The 21465-nt window shown below is 35.6% G+C and overlaps 2 protein-coding genes across 2 annotated transcripts; one reads left to right on the forward strand and one right to left on the reverse strand.

The window, feature by feature from the left end:
* Positions 1–1967: 1967 nt before the first annotated feature.
* On the reverse strand, positions 1968–8793 carry LOC116714631 (leptin receptor overlapping transcript-like 1). Its single transcript, XM_032555299.1, has 4 exons — positions 8682–8793; positions 8145–8220; positions 6258–6444; positions 1968–5149 (listed from the first exon to the last, which is right to left on the reverse strand). Exons 1-4 carry the CDS (start codon positions 8695–8697, stop codon positions 5033–5035), a joined length of 396 nt encoding a protein of 131 aa, XP_032411190.1. The 5' UTR covers positions 8698–8793; the 3' UTR covers positions 1968–5032.
* Positions 8794–10105: 1312 nt separating this feature from the next.
* srp72 (signal recognition particle 72) lies at positions 10106–21237 on the forward strand. The gene is made up of 19 exons (XM_032555347.1): positions 10106–10246; positions 10942–11062; positions 11856–11976; positions 12260–12403; positions 13317–13428; positions 13534–13565; positions 14600–14724; positions 15630–15687; positions 15769–15900; positions 15991–16119; positions 16718–16790; positions 16945–17009; positions 17124–17219; positions 17990–18093; positions 18182–18259; positions 19369–19506; positions 19583–19620; positions 19707–19866; positions 20327–21237. Exons 1-19 carry the CDS (start codon positions 10147–10149, stop codon positions 20505–20507), a joined length of 2007 nt encoding a protein of 668 aa, XP_032411238.1. The 5' UTR covers positions 10106–10146; the 3' UTR covers positions 20508–21237.
* Positions 21238–21465: the final 228 nt, after the last annotated feature.

A 21465-nucleotide genomic window follows, 5' to 3' on the forward strand; every position in this document is an offset into this window, starting at 1 on the left:
GATGCCACAGCTTCGACTCCATGCAGCTCGTGTTTTGTCCACGTTTGGAAGCACCTATCTGTGCGAACAGATGTTTTCAATAATGACTTTAAACAAGACCAAGCACAGATCGCGCATTACTGACGAAAACCTACACGCCGTTTTGCGGATTGCCACAGAATAGAACTCAAACCAGACATAGACGAACTGACCAGGGGAAAACGGTGCCAGACATCCGGCCAGAAAACATTGGTAAGCACAAACAAACTACATTTAAATAGAATGAATGTAAAACCAAAACTCAGTATACTGGAATATGCATATAGTTTATTGATTTTGCTTGTGTTTTGTTTATTTACAGAACACAACACAATGAGGATGTGTGTGAGTTGGTGACAGGGTGAAGAGGGATCAGCGTTGTGTTCAAGGACAGGCAAAGTCACCTCATTGTTTTGTTCTTATGTGAAATGCATGTTCGTTGTGTAATAAATAACGAAAAAGTTTTGTGAATGAAGTTGAGAGTTAATATCAAAACTTGTTTTTTATTATTTGTCTGCTTATCTTCAAAGCAGACAAAGAATAATTTTCCCAGCGAATAAAACTGAAACATCGACAAGCTAACAAGCTAAAGAGCGAAGTTTAGCTGAGCAGTTTAAAAATACTGAGCATATTTTTAAACTGCTCAGTTTAAAAATACTGTAATTTTTAAACTGAGCAGTAATTTTACATCCATGCAAACTCAAATGTAATATTTAAAACTTGAATACATAAAATCAGTTATTTAACAATATGAGGTGTTGTTTAAAAATAAAAAAGATAGCAATTTCTTTTTATTGCAGAGACATTAGATTCTTAAATTTATGGTATTCTTTAAATGTTGTAATTTTGGTTCATTGTAAACTTTACCTGTAAAAAGTTTGTAGAAATCTTTAACATAAGGTCAATATATATTTTTAAACTGTGATATGTTGTGTGTGTGCGTTATTGAAAATTTATATTTGTGACAATCATTAGGTAAATGCTAATGAACTGCCTTCCTGCAGTTTATGAGCATTGAACTGTTACTAAACAGTTCAATGCAAGGTTCATTAGCGTTAGCATTTTAGCTTCAATAAGCTATTAGCTATTTATTTTACTTTTTAGCAATGTTTAGTATACTGAATGGAGTAAATCAATTACAGAAAATATCCTAGTGATTTCCCACATACTGGTGAAAGCAATGACGCTAACATTAGCGTTTCTGCTGATTTTAGCTGATATACTTACTTTATAATACTGAATGGTGCACGTCCGCCTTACTTAACGTTCTTGCGATTCTCCGCGTGCCACTGATTACGTTGCGGCGTTCTTTAGCGTCGACGCCGATTTGTAGCGTGACGACGCCGGGCCCATGCCCGACGGGCGCGCCTTGGCAGGCCCCGGCTAAATTTCTTCCGAAATTTTCTAGTTATTACTTACGTTTCACTGTCATGTATCTTTTTGAGTGAAATTAATAGGCTTTTTAATATAATTGCCAATTTACTCTGTGAACGTGCAGCTTAATATCATTGATCTAATGGCTCCAACACACCTGTCTCAAATGCAACTGGCTGTCTCAGCTCTAAAGTGTCTGTAGCGATTTAGAAATTATTTCTGATGACATAAGAAGCTTTGAAACACTATGAAATCTCTAATCTATCCCTCTAAATAAAGTAATAAACTCTGGTAAGATATGGCAAGCAGTCTGTGGTTAGCAGAGCATGAAAACTAGCCAGCTATACAGTTTCTGTGTCTTTATCAGTAAAACTAATCACTTTTTCCTTTAAGATTCCATTAAATGCTGATCAAATCAGAACTTTTCCTCAAATGCTTATAGCTTGTAATGTCACAAAATGTGAGTGAATGTAGTGCATCTGAAATCTTGTGTGATGGTATATTTAGTCGGATTTTCAGACTTCTTAGTAATAAATGCTGCAAAGTTGGACGCATTATTAGTCATTCAACAGAGCGGATGTTCAAAAATGGCATTTATTAAAAATAAAAAAAGGAGAAAAAAAAAAGGAAATCACCATGCAGACCGTCGTTCTTTCAACACAAGTGTTGTAGATAAAAAAAAAAAGGAACTGAGCGTTCATTCGACAAAATAAATAAATACAATATCCTCTCATCATCATGAGCAACAGAAACAAACAGAAAAACACAGAAACCCATCCCAGAGCTTCACACCAGCCTCTGTCACATCAAAGGGCTTTCACAGCAGACTATGAAACAAAATAAACTTGAGAACATTTAACTTATTGAGCTTAAAACTGGAAACATACAGATGTTCACACCTCTGGAGGTCATCCTGCAGATGGACTTGCATACAACCAAACATTGTTATAGTCACATAAAAGTCAGTAGCAGCTTTTTTTATTCAATGTTTTTAACAGAAACTATTAAGATTGTGTGAAGTTAAGCTTTTAATATGATCAATGCCTTTGATCGGGTCGTGTAAAAAAACAGAGAAAAAAGCAATACATTTTAATTAGCAGTTCTGAAAATGGAGGCTAAATGTTTTTGGTCAATCATATTTTGATTTCTGTAAAAGCTAAATACCATGTGGCATCTAGTTTTGATTGAAACTGGTTGATTAGTCCTGGCCTTCACTGAATGAATCAAAAATCCCAATTTTACGGCTCTGTAAATGCATCAGTGAACATCTGGGTTGTTGATGCGCTTCGTTTTTAATTTAGTAAAAAGTTTATCAATGAAACTTTTTCATTATTAAATTCAAATTTACACATTTAAGTTTTTACAGTCCTTACAACAAAAATCTGAATTGGCAGTTCGGAACAAAAGAAAACAAAAAACTGGTATCAGTCAATAAAATCCGGATCAATGCATCTCTAGTAAAAAAAAAAAAACGACGTAAAACAAACTCATGTTCTTAATTTGATCTGAGCAAAGTGGATTGGTTGCTAAAATTTACTTTTAACTGAATGATTAAGGATTTAACCTCAAGAAAATATGTAACCCTGTCTTTTAAGAAAGCAAATAAAGCCCTGAAGAGAGAGACAGTGGAAAGATGCAGCTACAGTTTTTATATCTACTGACAAAATGAGGTGATCTAAAAACCAATACATTCTCTGCAAGAACAGAGGAATTAGTTATTATACTGGAGGCTGAAAGAACAGGAATAAAGGTATTTTATACTTCTGCAGCACATCCATCTCATATTTTTCAGACAGCATGCATAAAAAGCATTCTGCCCAGAATAAGAAACAAAAGCTATAATTTTATTCCCTCAGGATGAACACTGATATTTATCTTTACAGTTTTTAGATTTTGTGCTGTTTTAACTAGTTCTATATAAATCTCTGAGTCTGATAACTAATCCAGAATTTCTGATCAGTTTAGAATTTTTAGAAAGAATAATTAAAATCCGCTGACAGATCTATTATGTTGGTAACCATTAAAATCATTCAGCCATTTTTATAGCTTGTTTAATCTTCACTATATGAAGTGTCAAGTTGGGGTCAGAGGAATTAAAAATGTTATTATTTAACAGAAACTCCTCCATACATTGTCTGTCTTTTGTGGTAATTTGGTGATTTTGAGTTGCTACGAAGGACATTACAATAAATAATACAACAGCATTAAGTCTGAAGAACAAACTGTGATTGTGAGATAATATGTCTGGGAATCTGCCAGAGGAAGAGGCACCATCAGGGCTCGACACATAATGGAGAAAACGTAAATAAACGATGCAACCTGAAGATCTAAACCTTCCCCTCAGAGAAGAGCTGCATTCAGGCTGCAGCTTAACTCCACGTTTAGATCCTAAAGCAGTTTAACGGCCTCAAGCTGCATGCTAGAGCAAAATGTCGTAGACCTCAGAGACAACCTCCAGAGTTAAAGCAGTGAATGCGCTGGAGTTTTTACCCTGGAAACGGAGCAAATGTGCTTAATTAACACTTATGCAGGTTCATTGATACGATCAAGGAGTCAAATTGCAACGTTTAAAGGTTGTTAATGATAATTAGGCGCCTTTATGTGGTTTTTCTAACAGCGCTGCTGTCCTGAAGCTAAGCTAGTTGCTGAAAAAAGCAAGGTTTTTCTTGCTTTCTGGGCGTTACAGTGTAGATGTCTCACACAGGGTACAATCAGAGCAAATGGATGCTAAGTAAGATGGTAATAAAATCTGATGTCTGGGTGCGTGCCAGCCTGCTGTTCTTTCTCCTGGTGTTATTTGCTAATCAAAAAAAGGTTTAAATGTCATATGTAATCATATTTTACAGGCAGTATGAAACGTTAAGTTTCTGTTGACTTTCAAAGCAAATTTTAAAAGTAATGAGTGTGTTTGCGAGCATAACGTTTATCATGAGGGAAAATGCATTGTTAGTAGTTATTTTATCTTTTAATGCCAGTACTGAATATCTGCTGATGCCTGCATATTGCATTAAAACAATCCTCTGAAATGTTTTTCCATGACAATTAGATAAAAGAGTATTGTTTTTTTCCTTGGTGTCTGAGCCAAATGAAGGAGAGAACATCTGTTTGCAGAGATACAAGCCTGAACCCAAGTGAAAAGGAAAAGCCACATATGACTTCTTCAAAAGACGCTCATTATTGATTCCTGCCCTAGCAGTCAGGTTCTCACCAAGTGTCGAAGAGTAATGTAGGTCACTTTACATTTACAGAAGATGTCAAAATCTGCGCTATTTTAGCAAAATGTCACCCTTTAATACCAACGGCAACTTGCCATGTTGTTCTTTATGACTTAAGCAGTAGGTCAAATAACGACAAGAAATCTTGTCGTTATTTGAGAACAAAACCTAAAACAAAATTTAAAAAATAAAATCATAGTACAAGTCAGCATTTTCCATCTTTCTTGTCAGTTCAACATAAAGCAGGCGATTTAAAAATAAAACAAAATATTGCACTGGTCTGGTGTAAGTCTATGGATGGGTGGTCATCATATGAATAACAACAACAACCAAACAGTAATACTATAATAATAATTGTAATGCTAATAAAAACAGTTCAGACTAAGGTCCCCCCTTCCCCTGCCGCTCTCCTTCATTTGGCCGTTTTACCACTGCTGCCAACTGAAGTCGTCGTTGGAGCCGAAGACCAGGAAGAAGCCCAGGATGGTCCCGAAGATGACTACATTACCTGTTAACACGAGCGCGCACGCCCCCCAGGCGATCTGCAAAAAACCAGCGCATTCATAACTCAGGTCAGACCAGCAGAGCGAATAAACAGAAACATTTAAAGGGACCTATTATGCAAAATTCACCTTTTGCACATTTTTGTACTTCCATTTGGGTTACAAAAAAACCCGCAGGTATTTTTTGCCAATACTTTAATGAGAGGAGTGCCTACCTGAACTAAATGCAAAATGTACATTTCGGAGGGTTTTATGCTTCCATTTGGGTTTCTACTGCTTCTATAAACATTTCAAGCACGTAAATGACACGCAGATGGTTTTTGTTTTTTGGCAGGACGTTTATGTTTTTTGGTGTCTGGAAAATGAGCCGTTTCAAAAACCTTCAGAATGTAACGTCACAAATCAGCAGGTACTGCACAGTTATCTAGCAACCCCAGCAAAGCCCAGCCGGTTACCTAGAAACCCAAGCTGAGCTCCAGCACATTTGGTCAGCTGGTTTTACTGCTGTATGCTCCGTACAAACAAGTGATTTGTTGTTGACCTACCATGCAGAAACAACTTGTTACATTCTTATTGGTTGTGCAGGAGGCTCTACTTCTGCTTTTCAAAGATGCACGGTTGTATAATTGCGTATCTGTTTGGATCCATTTTTATGTGCAAGTGTAAATGTTGAGTTGGGGGCGTGGCCAGCAACAGTGTATTTGATTTTAAAGTGACAAGATGCCATTTATAGCTCATTCTGAAAGGAACTATAAATTTGTAGAACTGAACAGACTAAAATTATATTATCTAAGAATGATTTTGTGCAAAAAATTTAATGAACACGTTTTTATAGCCCATAGACTAATCCTAACCTGTTTAAGAAAGCATAATAGGTCACCTTTAAAATTATTCTGAGAACCATTTTCTTTCCACTTTACTGTTTTGCAGTACTTTGTACTGGTGTATCAAATAAAATCCTTAAGAAATAGACAGAGCTGAACAGACTGAAATCTCACTATCAAAGAGTGATTTTGTACAAAAAATGTAATGAACATGTTTTGTGTAGCCCATTATCAAAGAAGCACAATAGGTCACCGTTAAGGTTTATCTCTGGAAGAAAACCAACATGAAAAAATTTCCTAACGACCAAGTCTCCATGACTTACCAGTTCAGCTCTAGCAAAGACGATGGGCAGGCCAAAGGCTGAGATGACGATGCCCGTTGTGAGGAAGATGGCCAGCTCTTTGCAGGCGTTGCTAGCGGAGTCTGTGTCATCAACCACCCGCCGCGAGATGCAGTAAGGGATGGGCGAGAGGATGTAGAAGAAGAGGAGGAACAAAGGCCAGTATTTGCTGCATAAAAAAGGAAGCGGGACAAATGAAGGCGACATAAATACACACATGCTGTGGTGGTGTAGGTCAGGGATTGAATTACCAAATATTTTGCCCTTATTAGAATATTTTAACTTCCTCTGTTAAGAACTGGAGTGTTGTTAAGAGTTTCATCAGTACATGATTTGTGTACATGGTTTGCTATCCAGTTCATGTCAGGACAGTTTGTTGAAAATCCTCAAGTCCAACCTTCTACTACTGCTAGATGAAGAGAGAAAGGCTTTTTATTATTATTCTCTAGCAAACAGCAGACAGATTGAATTACTGGGATGTGAGTCTATTGATAATATTGCACAGATCTGCAGTAAATGCTTTATTGCAGGAACATATTTAAAAATGTGTTCTGTGATCTGTCCTTGGAACGGCAACCTCCAGGGTTTCTGCCCATTTGTCCTGTAAACTCAATTTTTGAGACTTTTTAGTCCTTTATGATCACTTTAAAATATAAAATATCAACATTCATAATTAGTTTGTGGCACATGTTTCCAGAGTGTGCAGACTTTACATATAGCACAGCAAAAACCAGAATGAAAGAAGAGATGATTAGCAAAAAAAGACAAAAGATAGGGAAGGACCGATGGACAGAAGGAAGGAAATAAAAAAGGACAGAAAGAAGGGAAGCAGAACAAGAAAGGAATAAAGGTAGAAACAATGGGAAAAATAAATAAAAGAAGAAAGAGAATCAAAAAGGAGACAGAAATGAAGGAGGACAAGTGATGAATAAAAGGACACAATGAAGGAAAGAATGAAGAATACAAGTAAGATATGGAAAAGACAAAAAAGAAACAACGACGGCAGACGGGACAGAAGAAAGATTGAAAGAATGCACAAAGGAAAGAAAGAAGACTAAAGGAAAAACAAAAGGAGGGACAGAAGTAAGGCCATGAGGAAGAGAGAAAGGAAAGAAGAAATGTTATAAGGGTGTAAAGAACGGAGACATGAGAAAGGAAGAATTAAGAGGACACAAAGAAGGAAGAAAAGTAGGACTATAGGAAGGAAACAAGAAAGGATTTAATGGAGGGAGAAATGTATAAAGGAAGGACAAAACTTTTAGACAATGGAATAGTGAATAGTCTGGACATAAATATATTTGTTCATTCAGACGTGGAAAATGTGAAATCAAAATTTGGAGACTAAATGTCCTCTTTTTGCATTCTGTCCGGGGCATCCGGAGGGCATTTACACACAAACTATAAAACGACTGAGTGAGAGTTCATCTTTTGAATTGATTGATTGACTTTGTGATATCATATTATTACAGATAAATAATTTTTTGTGAGTAATTTTTGTCGAGTATAACTGAAAAAGTTACCTATTGCTACGTATTACTTTTCTAATACATTATTTCTATCATCATTTATATCCGGATATCTTGAAGTGATTTTTGCACTTGGTGACTTATGACATGTAATGAACTATCCTTTCTAACCACATACAGAAGGAACACTTTAAATATGCAACAATCAAAAGTCTAATTAAGTAAACAGAGTATGATTGAAGTGTTTTCAGGACTGTTACTACTTTATTTGGAAATCAAAATCTGGTCACCCTAACAAAAACAATACTTTTCCAGGCTGAACCCTGACCCTCATTAAAGGCTGCACTGGGATCACACATTGATTCCCACACACAATAACACAGTGTGTGATGGTTGTACTCACTCATATACTGGTAGGGCACAGCCAAGCATGAGGAACATGAGGCCGATGGCCCCTCCGAAGGAGAGGCTGATGAGAGCTGTAAAAGAAACAGAGAATTTCAGACTCAGTTAGCATCATAGTGACACCACAGAACCGGCTGAGGACCGAGGCTTTTATCAAGTGATGGTCCGGCTGATTTCACGTGGAACCGCTTGTCGTGCTATTGGGAGCTGCTGGCTAACAACAGCCGTTAATCCGAGCAACGAAATTAGCAACAAGAGCAGCTCAGGGGAAAACACGGGCTAACAAGACAGACATTAACTGCGATGTTACACGTTATTTACTACATATCAATAACCGTGGAAGCTGGAAAACAGACGCTTAAAAACACTGCGGGTGATTCAGCTAGATTCAGTCAACGGCGGAACCGTTGCTAATATACACCCTCCGTTAGCTGGATGGGTGTTTTAAACGCATCACTCTTCTCCTGCGCATTTTAAAGCCGCTTCCACTTAAATAAAAAGGAATCGTCAAGGAGAGCTGAGATGTTTTTTATACCTTTGATCCCGGCCATTTCTCCTGGACAAAAGCTCGACACACTGCCCTGACGGATGATAACAGTACCCCCTCTTCTTCTCCTCCTCCTTCCTCCCTCCTCTACGGATGAGGAGTTCCGAATATGGGGCTTTCGCGTGTTACTGTTACAATCGGAATTTTACATTTTCACATAAAAACTAGCGGATCGACCTCTTTATTCTTAAACTTAACTACACTTTTTTAAAGAAATATTAAATCAAGCAAGGTTCATTAGCACACTTAAGTCCACGGTTACACATTTATCTTATGTATCTCACGCACCTTAAATTTAATATACAATAAATACAAATATATTATTACACATAGCTAGTGGGTAACTAGTTACATTTACGTGCCTAACTTTAGGGAGAAAATACTTTTAGCAGTAGTTTAACTGCACTGTACTTTTTATTTTTACTTGAGTAGCTTCACTGAATGACTGTAATTTTTTTAAAGCACTTTAAAAGTACAAACACCCGCATTTGACTGGAATTCACTAATTATACAATGTGTTGAAAAAGTATTTGTTTGTTCTTATTCATATTTTTTTCTACATTGTGACTACAAACTTTAATATGATATGATATGCCAGCTCTAAGTAGAGTTAGCTTTTGTGGTAACACTTTATTTGACGGGTTGTGAATAAGACTGTCATGACACCGTCATAAACATGACATAACAGCTGTCATAAATTGTCATTTGGTAAATCATGACACTTTTAATACAGAACTGACATTATTCAAAATGTCTTTGTTATGACAACTTGACATTAACCAAGAAACCATGATCTGATATAAATTTGTTATAAAAGTATTACTGATTAAACTTTAAAAATTATGTAGCTTTATGTTATTAAAGCTAAAGTTTAATCAGTAATACTTTTATAACAAATTAATGTCAGATCATGATTTCTTGGTTAATGTCAAGCTGTCTTAAAGAAGACATTTTGAATGACTACAGACACTTTATGACAACAGTTATAAATATTCATGAAGACTTACTCATGACAGGTGTTATGTCATGTTTATGACAGTGTCATGACAGTCTTATTCACAACCCGCCAAATAAGGTGTTACCGATTTTGTTGTTGTAAACAAGCCTTTGTGTTCTGCCTCTTGAGTCAAGAGCTGAACATTAAAAGTTCACATTTGGAGCTCCCTGTTTGAAAGACAGCTCGGCCTGCTGTCTGTTTTCACATTCTGAAATGTGTATTCCGATTTAAATCGGTGGCTATGAAGGCGTCATGTGACTGCGACAATTTCAAATGAAAAATGTTAAAGAAAAATGCTATTTGCTTCACCAAGATGAGCCTACATCAAATATCAAGGCCGTATTTTGTTCTCTCTTTAATGTGTAAATGTTGATTTTATTTTTTTTAAATATTTGGTTTCTAGCCCGGAAGTAACACATTCTACTTCCGCCTACCTTGTCGGTCCATTCAGCAAAGATGGCGAGTGGAGGGGTGGCCGTGGCTTCGCTGTGGACCGAAGTGAACCGCTGTGGACAGAATGGCGATTACACCCGAGCTCTGAAGGCGCTTTCTAAGAGTAAGAGTCGATTCTTGACAGGGCTGTCTTTAAAACCCGAGCCGCGGTCGCTGTTAGCGACATACTGTGCTGGGGATCATTGCTACTTATTAGCATGTTGCTAAGCTAAAACTGACAACTCTGTAAAGAGAGACACAGCTTTCCATTTTTTTGTGGTTTGATAACCTCAGTGTTTTTAGTTTATGAAACAGACGAGGAAGATGTGTTGTGTATCATGTTAGGTCACTATTGAGTTAAATTTTCTCTCTAGAAATTGCACCGGTGTATTCTGACCAATGACGTGTCCCTGACCTACTGTTGAGCTAAGAGGAGTTGATTACCACTTCAACTTTCATATTTTGATTTCAAGTCAAAATAGTCAGATCTGTAAAATCTAAAATAATAAATACACATACGCATATTCAACATTGACATTTCGTTGTTTTGCATAAGTAGCAAAAAACATGATACTGCATTGCATCCATTATATCTCGTAATAGTGAATAAAATAAATAAAAAAATTAGTGCACTTATAATTATTAATCAGGTCTTCAGAATATTAGGATATTATGTTGTTGTGATGTAGTGTTCATAGCTGTGCATCCCTAGTTGTTTACAAACTAAAACTGGGTTGATTATTCAGATGTCATTTGATCATTTTCTTGCTTTTATTATTTATTCAATAACTTGTTTACCTTTCTCTGCCTCTGCTATAGTACTGCATGAGAACAGGGACGATGTGACGGCCCTTCACTGTAAGATTGTTTGCCTTGTTCAGAATGGGAGCTTCAAGGAGGCGCTGAACGTCATGAACACTCACACCAAAGTGCTTGGGAGGTAGACAACTACCAAAATATTAAATTGTTTATGTTTCACATGGGCTACAACTAACGATGGTTTTAGTATTCTATTAATTTAAAAATTAATTGCCACATCTTGCAGATTTTTCATTTAAACACGTAAGCCCTTTTAATACAATATTAGAAATACAATAAAAGATGCAAATAAACATTTTATTAACTAAAATGGAATAAAAATGTGTTTTTTCCACACTTGATCTTTTGTAGCTCCAGTTAAAAAATACTTCAACATGAGAAACTCATCCCACTGTGCTTGACTTAACATCAGTACAGTTTAGGACTAATCTGTGGAATATATTTTCAATTAACTGATTAATAATTTGATAGCAAAAGGTACTTACTCTGAGATCCTTCTTATACATAATTTGAACCAGGTCAAGTTAAAACAATGTCACTTGAGGAGCATAACATATTTACAAACGGGGTTTTTTATATCTTAGGAGCAAAATGTATATATTTTGTACAGTTTTGACTTAATTACTGCTCTGATTATGTAATTTCAGCAAATTAACTTTTTTGAGTCTGGGTGCTCCATTTAACGATAAATTAATTACTACATTAGTTGCCGATTATTTCAATAATCGGTTCATAACGATTAATAAAATTAATTGTTTTGTGAATCTTTAAAAAATAAACATAATCACAAAAACCTTCAGTTTGTGGAACAAAAGAAGAAACAATTGATTAGAGTTTAAACTGAGATTTTGAAACTGTCTGAATCTGGGTAATTGTGTAATTGTCTCTTTTTTTTCTCTTTTTTTATATATTAGTGAGGTTGTATTTGAGAAGGCGTACTGTGAGTATCGGCTGAACAGAGTGGAAAGTGCTCTGAAGACCATTGAAAATGCTCCTGACCAGACAGACAAGCTGAAGGAACTTTATGGTCAAGTGGTGGGACTGTTTAAAGTTTCTACTGTTGTCTTTTCTTGGAGAAAATTGTACTTATTGTTGTTGTTCATGTAGTTTGTATTTCTTGTATGCATCATTTTTACATAATTACACCCACTAATGTCCTGGTATAACTTTCTACTAAATCTCAGTAATGGCGTCATGGAGACAGAGATTAAGCTTTTATTGTTCAGTGTAATGACTTTTCCTGGTACAATGTGGCTTCATTCTTCCTGTTCAGATGCTATTAGTGTGTCAGATGATCTGAACTCTTCTCTTTGTGTAGCTGTACAGACTGGAGCGCTACGATGAGTGCAAGACCGTCTACACAGACCTAATCAGGAACTCTCAGGATGAGTACGAGGAGGAGAGGAAGACCAACCTGGCTGCCGTAGTGGCTGCGATGAGTCAGTGGGAGAAGGCGCCGATGGTAATGCTCAAACACACACAAATATCACATTTCATCTTTTTTCCCTCTTTTCACTACAAAACATGTAAAATTAACAATTATCTACAATTTTGACGAGTTCAGTATTTTTAAAAACTTTTTTTCATATTGGATCGATTCAGCTTTCTTTTCTCAGTTTATATTTTTATTTATGTTTTATTTTGTTTGTGACACAAGACAAAGCTACGAGAATGCTATATAAAGTGAATAATAGAGAACATACTTATTGTTTATTCAATAAAATATCTTGAAACTAAGAGATTTGGTTAAAGTGATTGTTGCCAATTCATTTACAGAAGTTCTTTGTCTTAAACTCAAGTAACAGAAATAACAGACGGAAGTATAATTTCAAAAATAAAACTGTGTGTACTACTTTAAAACAATTGTGTATGGAGCGAAATTATGGAATAGTTTGAATGAGAAGTTGAAAAAATGCTCTACTATGAGCCAATTCAAAACACTTTATAAGAAAAAATAATTAAGCCTTATACACTTTAGAGTCAACAATGAAGGGAATGATATACGGTCTGCAACTTATATTGTTAACTTAATGTGAAATTTTATTTTGTAAATATTGAGAAAGGGCTTATGCAAGATTTTTCTTCTTCCTGCTCACTCGAGCATAGTTAGTGTTGTAAGATAGTGAAATGTAAATTACTGATGAAATTTGTAAAATTGAGTGAATAAACTCACTATTTGTTTTATATTCATTCATTTTTGAGAAAAGCTGAACACTAAACGTTCATCAATGGTCAGAACCGAATTAAACACCCAAAAATTCACAATAACTGAAATATTGTTGCTGACATCAGAACTTTAAGTTGCCTGAGCGTGATTTTATTATTGTTGTTCTTTTGTAAAAACTGACTTAGAGTCAATTTTTTTTCCTTTGTAGGAGGATCTGGGTCTTTCCAAGTCGACGTATGAGCTCTGTTACAACACTGCCTGCGCTCTGATTGGTCAAGGACAGCTGACGGAGGCCTTCAACACACTACGGCAAGCAGAAGGTCAGCATGTTTATCATTACTCACCTAGTCGAACTTTTACGTTTCCATTCATCTTTAAATCAAGTGTTTGATATTAACAGGTTATTATTTTTCTGTTTTTGGCAGAACTTTGTAGAGTCTCATTGGCAGAGGATTCTGTAAGTCATTGCTTTTATTTTGTTTATAAAAAAAAAATTCCCAGACTCTATCAATGGCTGTTGAGTTTGTAAAGTTGCGAATTATTGAGAAAATAATAGGTGTGAGAAGATTATGAGAGCTGTTACTCATTATTCTTGAAGAGTTTGTTATTATACTAAAAGTGCATGAGAGGGCATATCATGTATTGTAAATTTATAATGTTTGTTTTTGCAAATATATAAAGTATTTTTCAGATAATTGCACACAGAATCTATTTGCTCAAATAAAAGATTTCCAGGCTTTAATTTCTTATTGGAGAATTTTACCCAATTAATTCCTTTCAGTACAGATCATGTGATGAAACATTTGCTTTAGATATATTGATCAAAATAAAAGCAAATGTCAAATCATTTGCCATTTGCTTGGAAATGCAATGGAAACATTATTATTAGAGATCAATTGTCAATGTGGACAATTTTTAAATGAGATCTTTGCTTCAACCAGCTTTATTTCTTAATTTCTCTTATTAATCTATTGTTTGGTGTAATTTTAAATCAGATTCCTCCAAGGAAGCTCATTCATTTATATTTTTTATTACATTGAAGTTTTGTATTTATTTCACAATCACAAAATAAATTGCACACAAAGATTTGTTTTATCAAACTATGAATTGATTATATGCAAAATGTTTCACATCCAACAGGACAGAAATAAATAAAATAACATTAAGCTTTTTTTTTTTTTTACAGGTTTTTAGAATGTGAAATGCAAGTTTAAACTGGAAGTTAATAAATTAGACACCTCTCTAATCATTTTACACCCTCAAAATGTTATAACTGTTATAACTGAAACTTTTTGAGCTAACTTTGAAACCTTTGTTCTGTTTAATAACTGTACAATCAAGACTATTACAATATTTGGATTATTTATAAAATTTTGAATTCATTTGGTCATTCGCTTTCGAGGCATTTGACTTAAAACCAGCTATTGTTTTTGTGGTGTTTAGATCGTTTAATTTGCCACCAGACAGCTATCATTTGTCTGTCTGTTTCAGGACGTGACTGAGGAAGACATCGAGTCGGAGCTGGCGGTCATCCATTCTCAGATGGCCTACATCATGCAGCTGCAGGGCCGAACAGATGAGGCTTTGCAGCTCTACAACCAGGTCATCAAGCTCAAGTGAGTCCAGACTTTGCACAAGACGTGTTACGGAAATGATAATAGTGTTAAAAATATTTTAACTTGGGATGCGAACAATTAATTGACTTACGAGTGTTGATTAATGGTTTATTTGATTAAAATTAGTTCCAAACAATTAGACCTTATTTCGGTGTTGTAGTTTGGCCGCCATCCAGCAGAGGGCGCCGCTGGTCATCCTTAAGAGGCTAACCCTAACCCAGAAACAAGATGGCATCTGCACCAGAACGGGGAAGAGAATCGGAGTCCTGTGTGGGTTTAAAAACTCACTTTATGCGGTTCTGTTTAGAAATATAAAAGCTCAACAAGCTAATTAAGTTTTATCCTAATGGCTCTCATTCAGCCAACTTGAATCAGCAACTTGTCAATAAAAATGACTAATATGAAGATGAGGATGTGATAAAATAAAAGCTGAGGGTTTAGCGGAGAAAATTTGTATCATGATGGAAAAAACATGATTTTGATGGAGCAAAGTTTTAAAATTCCTTCAAGAGCTACAGACGGTACTCCTATATGAATATCTGTATGTTCAAGGGGAATTAAGTGTTTCATACTTTCATCGTTTAATCTTTTATTTTTCTATTCAGCAACCTGAGAGGTTCTTGTTTTGTTATATCTTTAATGTGTGATGAACAGAATTTTCTGCTTTTTCAGTATTTAACACAGCTGATACAAAATAATGTCAAAATAAAATGCTTTTTGTTTTTAACTCCACATATTATAAAACAATTAGCCCTTTATGTAATGGAAACGCAGATTTTTAAGAACATAGCCACTTCAGATCAGCTCATTTTAAACACAGTATTTCTCGTTTTAGGGTTAGGGTTAGAATGGCTAATGGCTAACAAATTGAATGACTGATCCAAGGTAATCTGATCTGGTTCCAGGCCTTCTGATGTCGGGCTTCTGGCTGTGACTGCCAACAACATCATCACAATCAATAAGGTAGGGCTAGAGCTATCCCTCCTAAAGTGAAACCTCCTCAACTAAAAACGCCTGATGATAATACCCTTTCTCTTCTTTTAGGACCAAAACGTGTTTGACTCTAAGAAAAAAGTGAAGCTGACAAACGCAGAAGGTGTGGAATACAAACTGGCAAAGAAGCAGCTGCAGGCCATCGAGTTCAACAAAGCGCTGCTGGCCATGTACACTAATCAGGTGAGAAAAATTCTCTGATTTCATCCACTTCTTCTGCATTTTATGGATCTGTTGTAATCCGGTTTGGCTTTGTGGTCTGGATGCAAACAGGCCGACCAGTGCAGGAAACTCTCGTCCAGTCTTCAGTCTCAGAACCCGGGTCACCCTCGACCCGTCCTCATCCAGGCGGCTCAGCTGTGCAGGGAGAAGCAGCACAGCAAGGCGGTGGAGCTCCTGCAGGTGAGCATCCTGATTCTGGATGAAATGCTGCAACATGAAATGCTGCAACATTCAGATCAGTAGTAGGCCTGATACGATTAAAGGTGATGAATCAGTTATTGAAATAATCGTAAACTAATTTAGTATATAGACTCAAAAAAGGGAGTTTGCTGAAAAAACACCACCATCAGAGCAGAAATTAAGTCAAAACAAGATAAAATATATATTTTTTACATCTAAGATAATGAGAAAAACATCTTTGTTTGTAAATATGTTTAACCCAGAACTCCTCAAATGGAAATTTTAGCTTCATCCCTTTCTAATTCTGTAAAAATCTCCTATTTAATACTTAATCAGTTTATCCGAAAAGTCAGATTACTGATAAATATACTGTTTATTTACACAGAGACGATGTACAATATTTCATTAACCTTTTAAAAAGAGACATGCATGGTACCAGATTATGGCATAAAAATGCTAATTTCCACCTGTTGTCTCTGGATGGGTTGATGCAACAAAGTATCATTTAACAGAATTATTTTTCTACTGTTCTTGGAAATATCTGCTTGTGTTTGAGGATCAATGATTTAAACCTTTTTTGTTTGTTTTTGTTTTTCAGCAATTCTCAGAGCAAAACCCAGAAAGTGCATCTGGCATTAAACTAACAATGGCACAACTGTATTTAGTACAAGGTACTGACCCGCTCCAGACAAAATTTCCTTTTATTTTACATTTATGTGTTAAACATACTGTAGGTATGGTAGTCATTCAGCTTTAATGTGTTTAACTCATAGCAAGAAGACAAACCGCAAAAATCAACCCGTTTTTAATGTTTTTACTGTTCAGGTCACGTTACAAAAGCCTGTGACGTCCTCCGATCCATTGAAGAGTTCAAGCACAAAGCAGGAATGGTGAGAATATTAAATATTTACTCTTTTTGGGACTGCTAGATTATTAAGGGTTTCTGTAAAATCAGAGTAATCTGGTAGTTTTGTATTTTACTTGAAATGTGTTTATTGTTGTAGGTTTCAGCTCTGGTAACCATGTACTCCCATGAAGAGGATATCGACAGCGCTATCGACGTTTTCAAGCAAGCTATAGAGTATTATCAAGCTGAACAGGTTAGTAGGTTTTTTGCTTTGTTTCCTTAATGTTGCCTCGAAAACAACAGCAAAAACACAATCTTACAAAGTATTTTTGTCTAGTTTCTAATACAGATACACTAGTACACTTGAAGTGGGAAAAATTTACATTTCAGCAACATACAGGAGCTTGTTTTAAGTAATTAATAATTCCTTAATATTGATTAAAAAGTATGATAAGAAGACATATCCCTCATGTTGTTAGTGGAAAAATTTCCCAGTGGAACTAATACTTTTTTTTAATCAAAACACTGTTAAGTATGAACAGTAGAAGTACCACTAATAATGATGTCTTTAATATTTATAAAACATTTATTCCATAAAATTGTAATTTATTCAATGTAAAAAAAATTAAAGGTTGAATTTCTGTCCAGTTTTCAGTGTAATTTTATGTCTCTGCGATATAAAATGAAATTGTTTAAGGCTTTTCCATCTTTACCACTATTTCTTTATTTTTTTCCCTTAATATCCCAGTTGTTTCTGTGTGTTACCACTATACTTTTTATATTTATTGAGATATATGTATTTATAATTATTTTATTCAATTATTTAACTTGCCTTCGAGAGTTTCTGTTTTTTAAATTTCACGATGCTTTCCTTCGTGCCCAATGTAATAAAATAAATTCTGATTCTGAGCCGATAACGTTGAAGGAGGCTGTAGATATTTGATGTCAGGATCATGTTTGAGTTGGTTTACGATAAAGTGGTTTTATAAAAGTCTCAGCAGACTTTCTTCTTCTTCTTCACAGCCCGGATCTGCTGCACATCTGGCTCTGGTGCGAGAAGCTGCTAACTTCAAACTGAAGCACGGACGTAAAAAAGAAGCCATCAGTGACCTGGAGCAACTGTGGAAGTGAGTCCTGCAGAAACACTTCCAGATTTTGTTCCAGATGTAAGTTTTTTACAGCAGCAAAACTTACATTTTCTTCTTTTCAACACAGACAAAACACAAACGACGTTCACACGCTGGCACAACTGATCTCTGCTTATTCTCTGGTGGACACGGATAAAGCCAAATCGTATCCTTTGAAAGTTATTTCACTCATGTTTACTTGATGTTGTAAACAAAAATCAAGCACTCTTGGGTTTTTGCTGCTTAAAATCATTTTTACTGTTTTTTCTGACAGGAATATTTTTTTTAGCTGTAGAGTAGTATAATGAAACAAGTTATTAAAACATTTGAATGATGATTATAGAACAAGATTTGTACAGGTGTTTGAAATCCTTGAAATTAAACTCGCCGTTTTCAAGTTTTGGAAAGTGCTTGGTTTCTGGATAAAGTCCTTGAAAGTGCTTGATATTTAAACTGCACAGTTTTGTAATTAAAAGCCCAAATTTGGAAAACGCTAACAGTTTAAACCAGATATTTTTTAACTGTTAAAAAATATCAGTTATTTTTTTGAACTCTTATTAAAAATAAAATAACTGTGTGTTGATTCACAGTTGAGTAACTTTTTTGAGAAAATTTACGAGTAATTTTATTATGAAGTATTTCTACTTTTACTTGAGGAAAATTTCTGGATTTTCTACCCACTGAGTGAAAAACAAACATGTTTTAACTAAAGATTCACTCAGACACACACCTGCAGTTTTTGTTAAAGTTTCATAAGTTTTTTAGTGAAAGAAACTGATTTAAAAATTTTACTTTCGCCTGATTTTATTTTTTGTTACTTATATGAATTATTGACATTTTTGTCAATAATTTCCTCGTAACTTTACATTGTAGATCATCTGATGATGTAATTTTTAAGTAACAGATGAATGATAATTTAACCAGTTACCCAGTACTTGACCAGACCTTTTACCAATTATGTTTTTACTCTTAAGTAATTTCTCGAATGGATGCTTTTTACCTTTATGAGTAAAAATATGTTGAAGTAATGCTACTCTTGAGTAGATTTTTTGGGAACTCTGCCCACCTCTGATTATAGTGAATTGAAACTGTCTTTTTTTTAGTTCATTTGTATTGTTTTTATTTCAAGTGTAGTGCTGGAAAAATTTTAAAACGTGCCTGGAAAGTGCTTGAATTTTACTGGTTGCAGGTCAAACAAGCTGAAGGTTTTTGTTGAGGTTTGCAGTGAGGCACTGCAGCACAGGTTTGTTGAGCGTCTTTAACGTTTGTCTCCAGTCTGAGCAAACACCTGCCGTCTGCAGACACCATGTCCTTCAACGTGGACGTGGACGAACTGGAGAACTCTCACGGCGCCACTTATGTCAGGAAAAAAGCCGGCAAAGTGGTCGGAGAAAACCTTCCCAAGGAAATTGGGTAAAATTTTTACATCAAAGAGTAATGCTTGATTTGTAATAATCAGTAAATACTGATCTTTTTTTTTTTTTTTCAGCCAAGGCGAGGTCAAAAAGAAGAGGAAAAAGAAGAAAGGTATGCCGATGTTCATATTTCCTACTTCTTTTGAAGACAGAACCGATCCCACGTCATTTCTTCTTTGTTTTATTTTTTTTTTTAAGGTAAACTTCCTAAAAATTGCGATCCCAAAGCGACGCCGGACCTGGAGAGGTGGCTTCCAATGAAGGAGCGCTCCTACTACAGAGGCAAGAAGAAGGGGAAGAAGAAGGAGGCGATAGGAAAAGGCACACAGGGAGCAACGGCAGCAGCTTCAGCCGAGTTGTGAGTGAATGAACCTGCATACAGTTTTATAAAACATCAAAACAGAAACAGAACTGCTGGAGGTTCTGCCTGCTGTTTAGTCCTTTTATAATGTAGATCTGGTCTGAGTCTTCTTACACTAAATAAGAAATTAGCATTAAATAAAACATTTCAGGTAAGTTATTGTAGAAGTTCCCCAGGCCTTAAAAAATTATATAAACAAAAAAATTTGAAAATATTTTTACTTTTACCCCTCCAGTCCTCATGTTCAGTGTCTTTTTGATTTGCTTTGTTTTGGAACATTTAATGGCTTTTGGTCCTTTTTATTAAAAAGGTTACCTAAAACAGAACTAATCTGAGGTGCTGAACCTTAGATTACAGTGCAAAGCCACCAATCCTGTTGTCAGAATGCCGTCTGGAGGTCAGACCTTTCAGTCTGTGTGACCTCTGTCTGACTACAGTGCGGCTTTTTTCTTTCCAGTGACGCCAGTAAAACCGCCACTAGCCCCCCGACATCTCCCAGACCCGGGTCGGCGACCGGCTCATCCACAATCCCCAGCGGCAGCGGCGTCGTCCCTCCGCGACAGCAGAAGCCTTCATCTGGAGCCACACGCAAAAAGGCACCACAGAAGAAGAAGAAGGGCGGCAAAGGAGGCTGGTAGTGTTGTTTGTGAACAACAGAGAGACGTCTGGAGGTTTTCATTTCAAGTTATTTAGTTATTCCCCCCCCCCCCCCCCCCCCTCTTTTCTGGTAATTTATCCAGATGTGCAACCAAAACTTGCTCTTTGCTCTCCTGCAGCTGTATCTTATTTTGATGATAGATGATGAAATTACAATGAGTAATTAAAGGACACTCAATAAAAATGCTTTTTATTGTTTAGAAACAGTGTTTATGCTTTTGTTTAGCTCAGAACAAGAAAACTACCAACACAGCTGAACTGTATATTTGCATCGACTGTGCAATGAATGGTATTTTTCTAACCCTGTAAGAAAGATGAACTGTATTTTACAGCTTCAGAAAAAGTCAGAATGGACCTTTACTGTCACTTTGATAACCTTAAAATTGTCTTTGCTGTTTAATTTTTTTTTTTACTATTACTAAGAGCCATTTTATGACCTGCGCTGTCTGGAAGCTCAAAGAAAGATTTATTTCCACACAATAAGTTGTGGTTTTTATTTCACTGTTATCTTTAGGGATTTCACACACACCCACACACAATTTGTTTCTTCATATATCTCTTCAATTTTAGTCTGCTGCAGGGAAGCATGTTTTTTTTTTTTAAAGTGTTGCAGTGGATAATAACTTATGATTCACTTGCATGCTAAAATACGACTATTTTGGCCCAACAGGCGTCCATTTTGTTAAGTCTTAATAAATCTCTGAACAACGAGTCTGTTTGCTTTTGTTTTAAACATTTTTGTTTTCCTCTAGAAACACATTTATATACAACTACATATTTTTAAAAAACCATGAAAAAAGTTTTTAAAAAATTCACTTTAAAAAGTGAAACTAAATTTATTTTACATAGTGAAATACTTTTATGACTATGGCTTACAAAGAATGAAAACCCCGAACTCTGTCTCGGAATGTACATATTACATAAAATTGATTTTAAATA

The sequence above is a fragment of the Xiphophorus hellerii genome, chromosome 23, assembly GCF_003331165.1.
Source record: "Xiphophorus hellerii strain 12219 chromosome 23, Xiphophorus_hellerii-4.1, whole genome shotgun sequence".
Classification (NCBI taxonomy): domain Eukaryota; kingdom Metazoa; phylum Chordata; class Actinopteri; order Cyprinodontiformes; family Poeciliidae; genus Xiphophorus; species Xiphophorus hellerii.

What these genes read in the sequence shown, in the direction of transcription:
- LOC116714631 (XM_032555299.1), bottom strand. An exon ending in TGTGCCCTACCAGTATATGA is followed by an intron (nt 6,445 to 8,144) that starts GTGAGTACAACC and finishes TTTTTTATGCAG; the next exon opens with CAAATACTGGCCTTTGTTCC. An exon ending in TCTTTGCTAGAGCTGAACTG is followed by an intron (nt 5,150 to 6,257) that starts GTAAGTCATGGA and finishes GGTTTTTTGCAG; the next exon opens with ATCGCCTGGGGGGCGTGCGC.
- srp72 (XM_032555347.1), top strand. Translation starts at nt 10,147, where the DNA reads ATGGCGAGTGGAGGGGTGGCCGTGGCTTCGCTGTGGACCGAAGTGAAC. An exon ending in ACAACTGTATTTAGTACAAG is followed by an intron (nt 16,791 to 16,944) that starts GTACTGACCCGC and finishes TTTACTGTTCAG; the next exon opens with GTCACGTTACAAAAGCCTGT. An exon ending in GACACGGATAAAGCCAAATC is followed by an intron (nt 18,260 to 19,368) that starts GTATCCTTTGAA and finishes GTTTGTCTCCAG; the next exon opens with TCTGAGCAAACACCTGCCGT.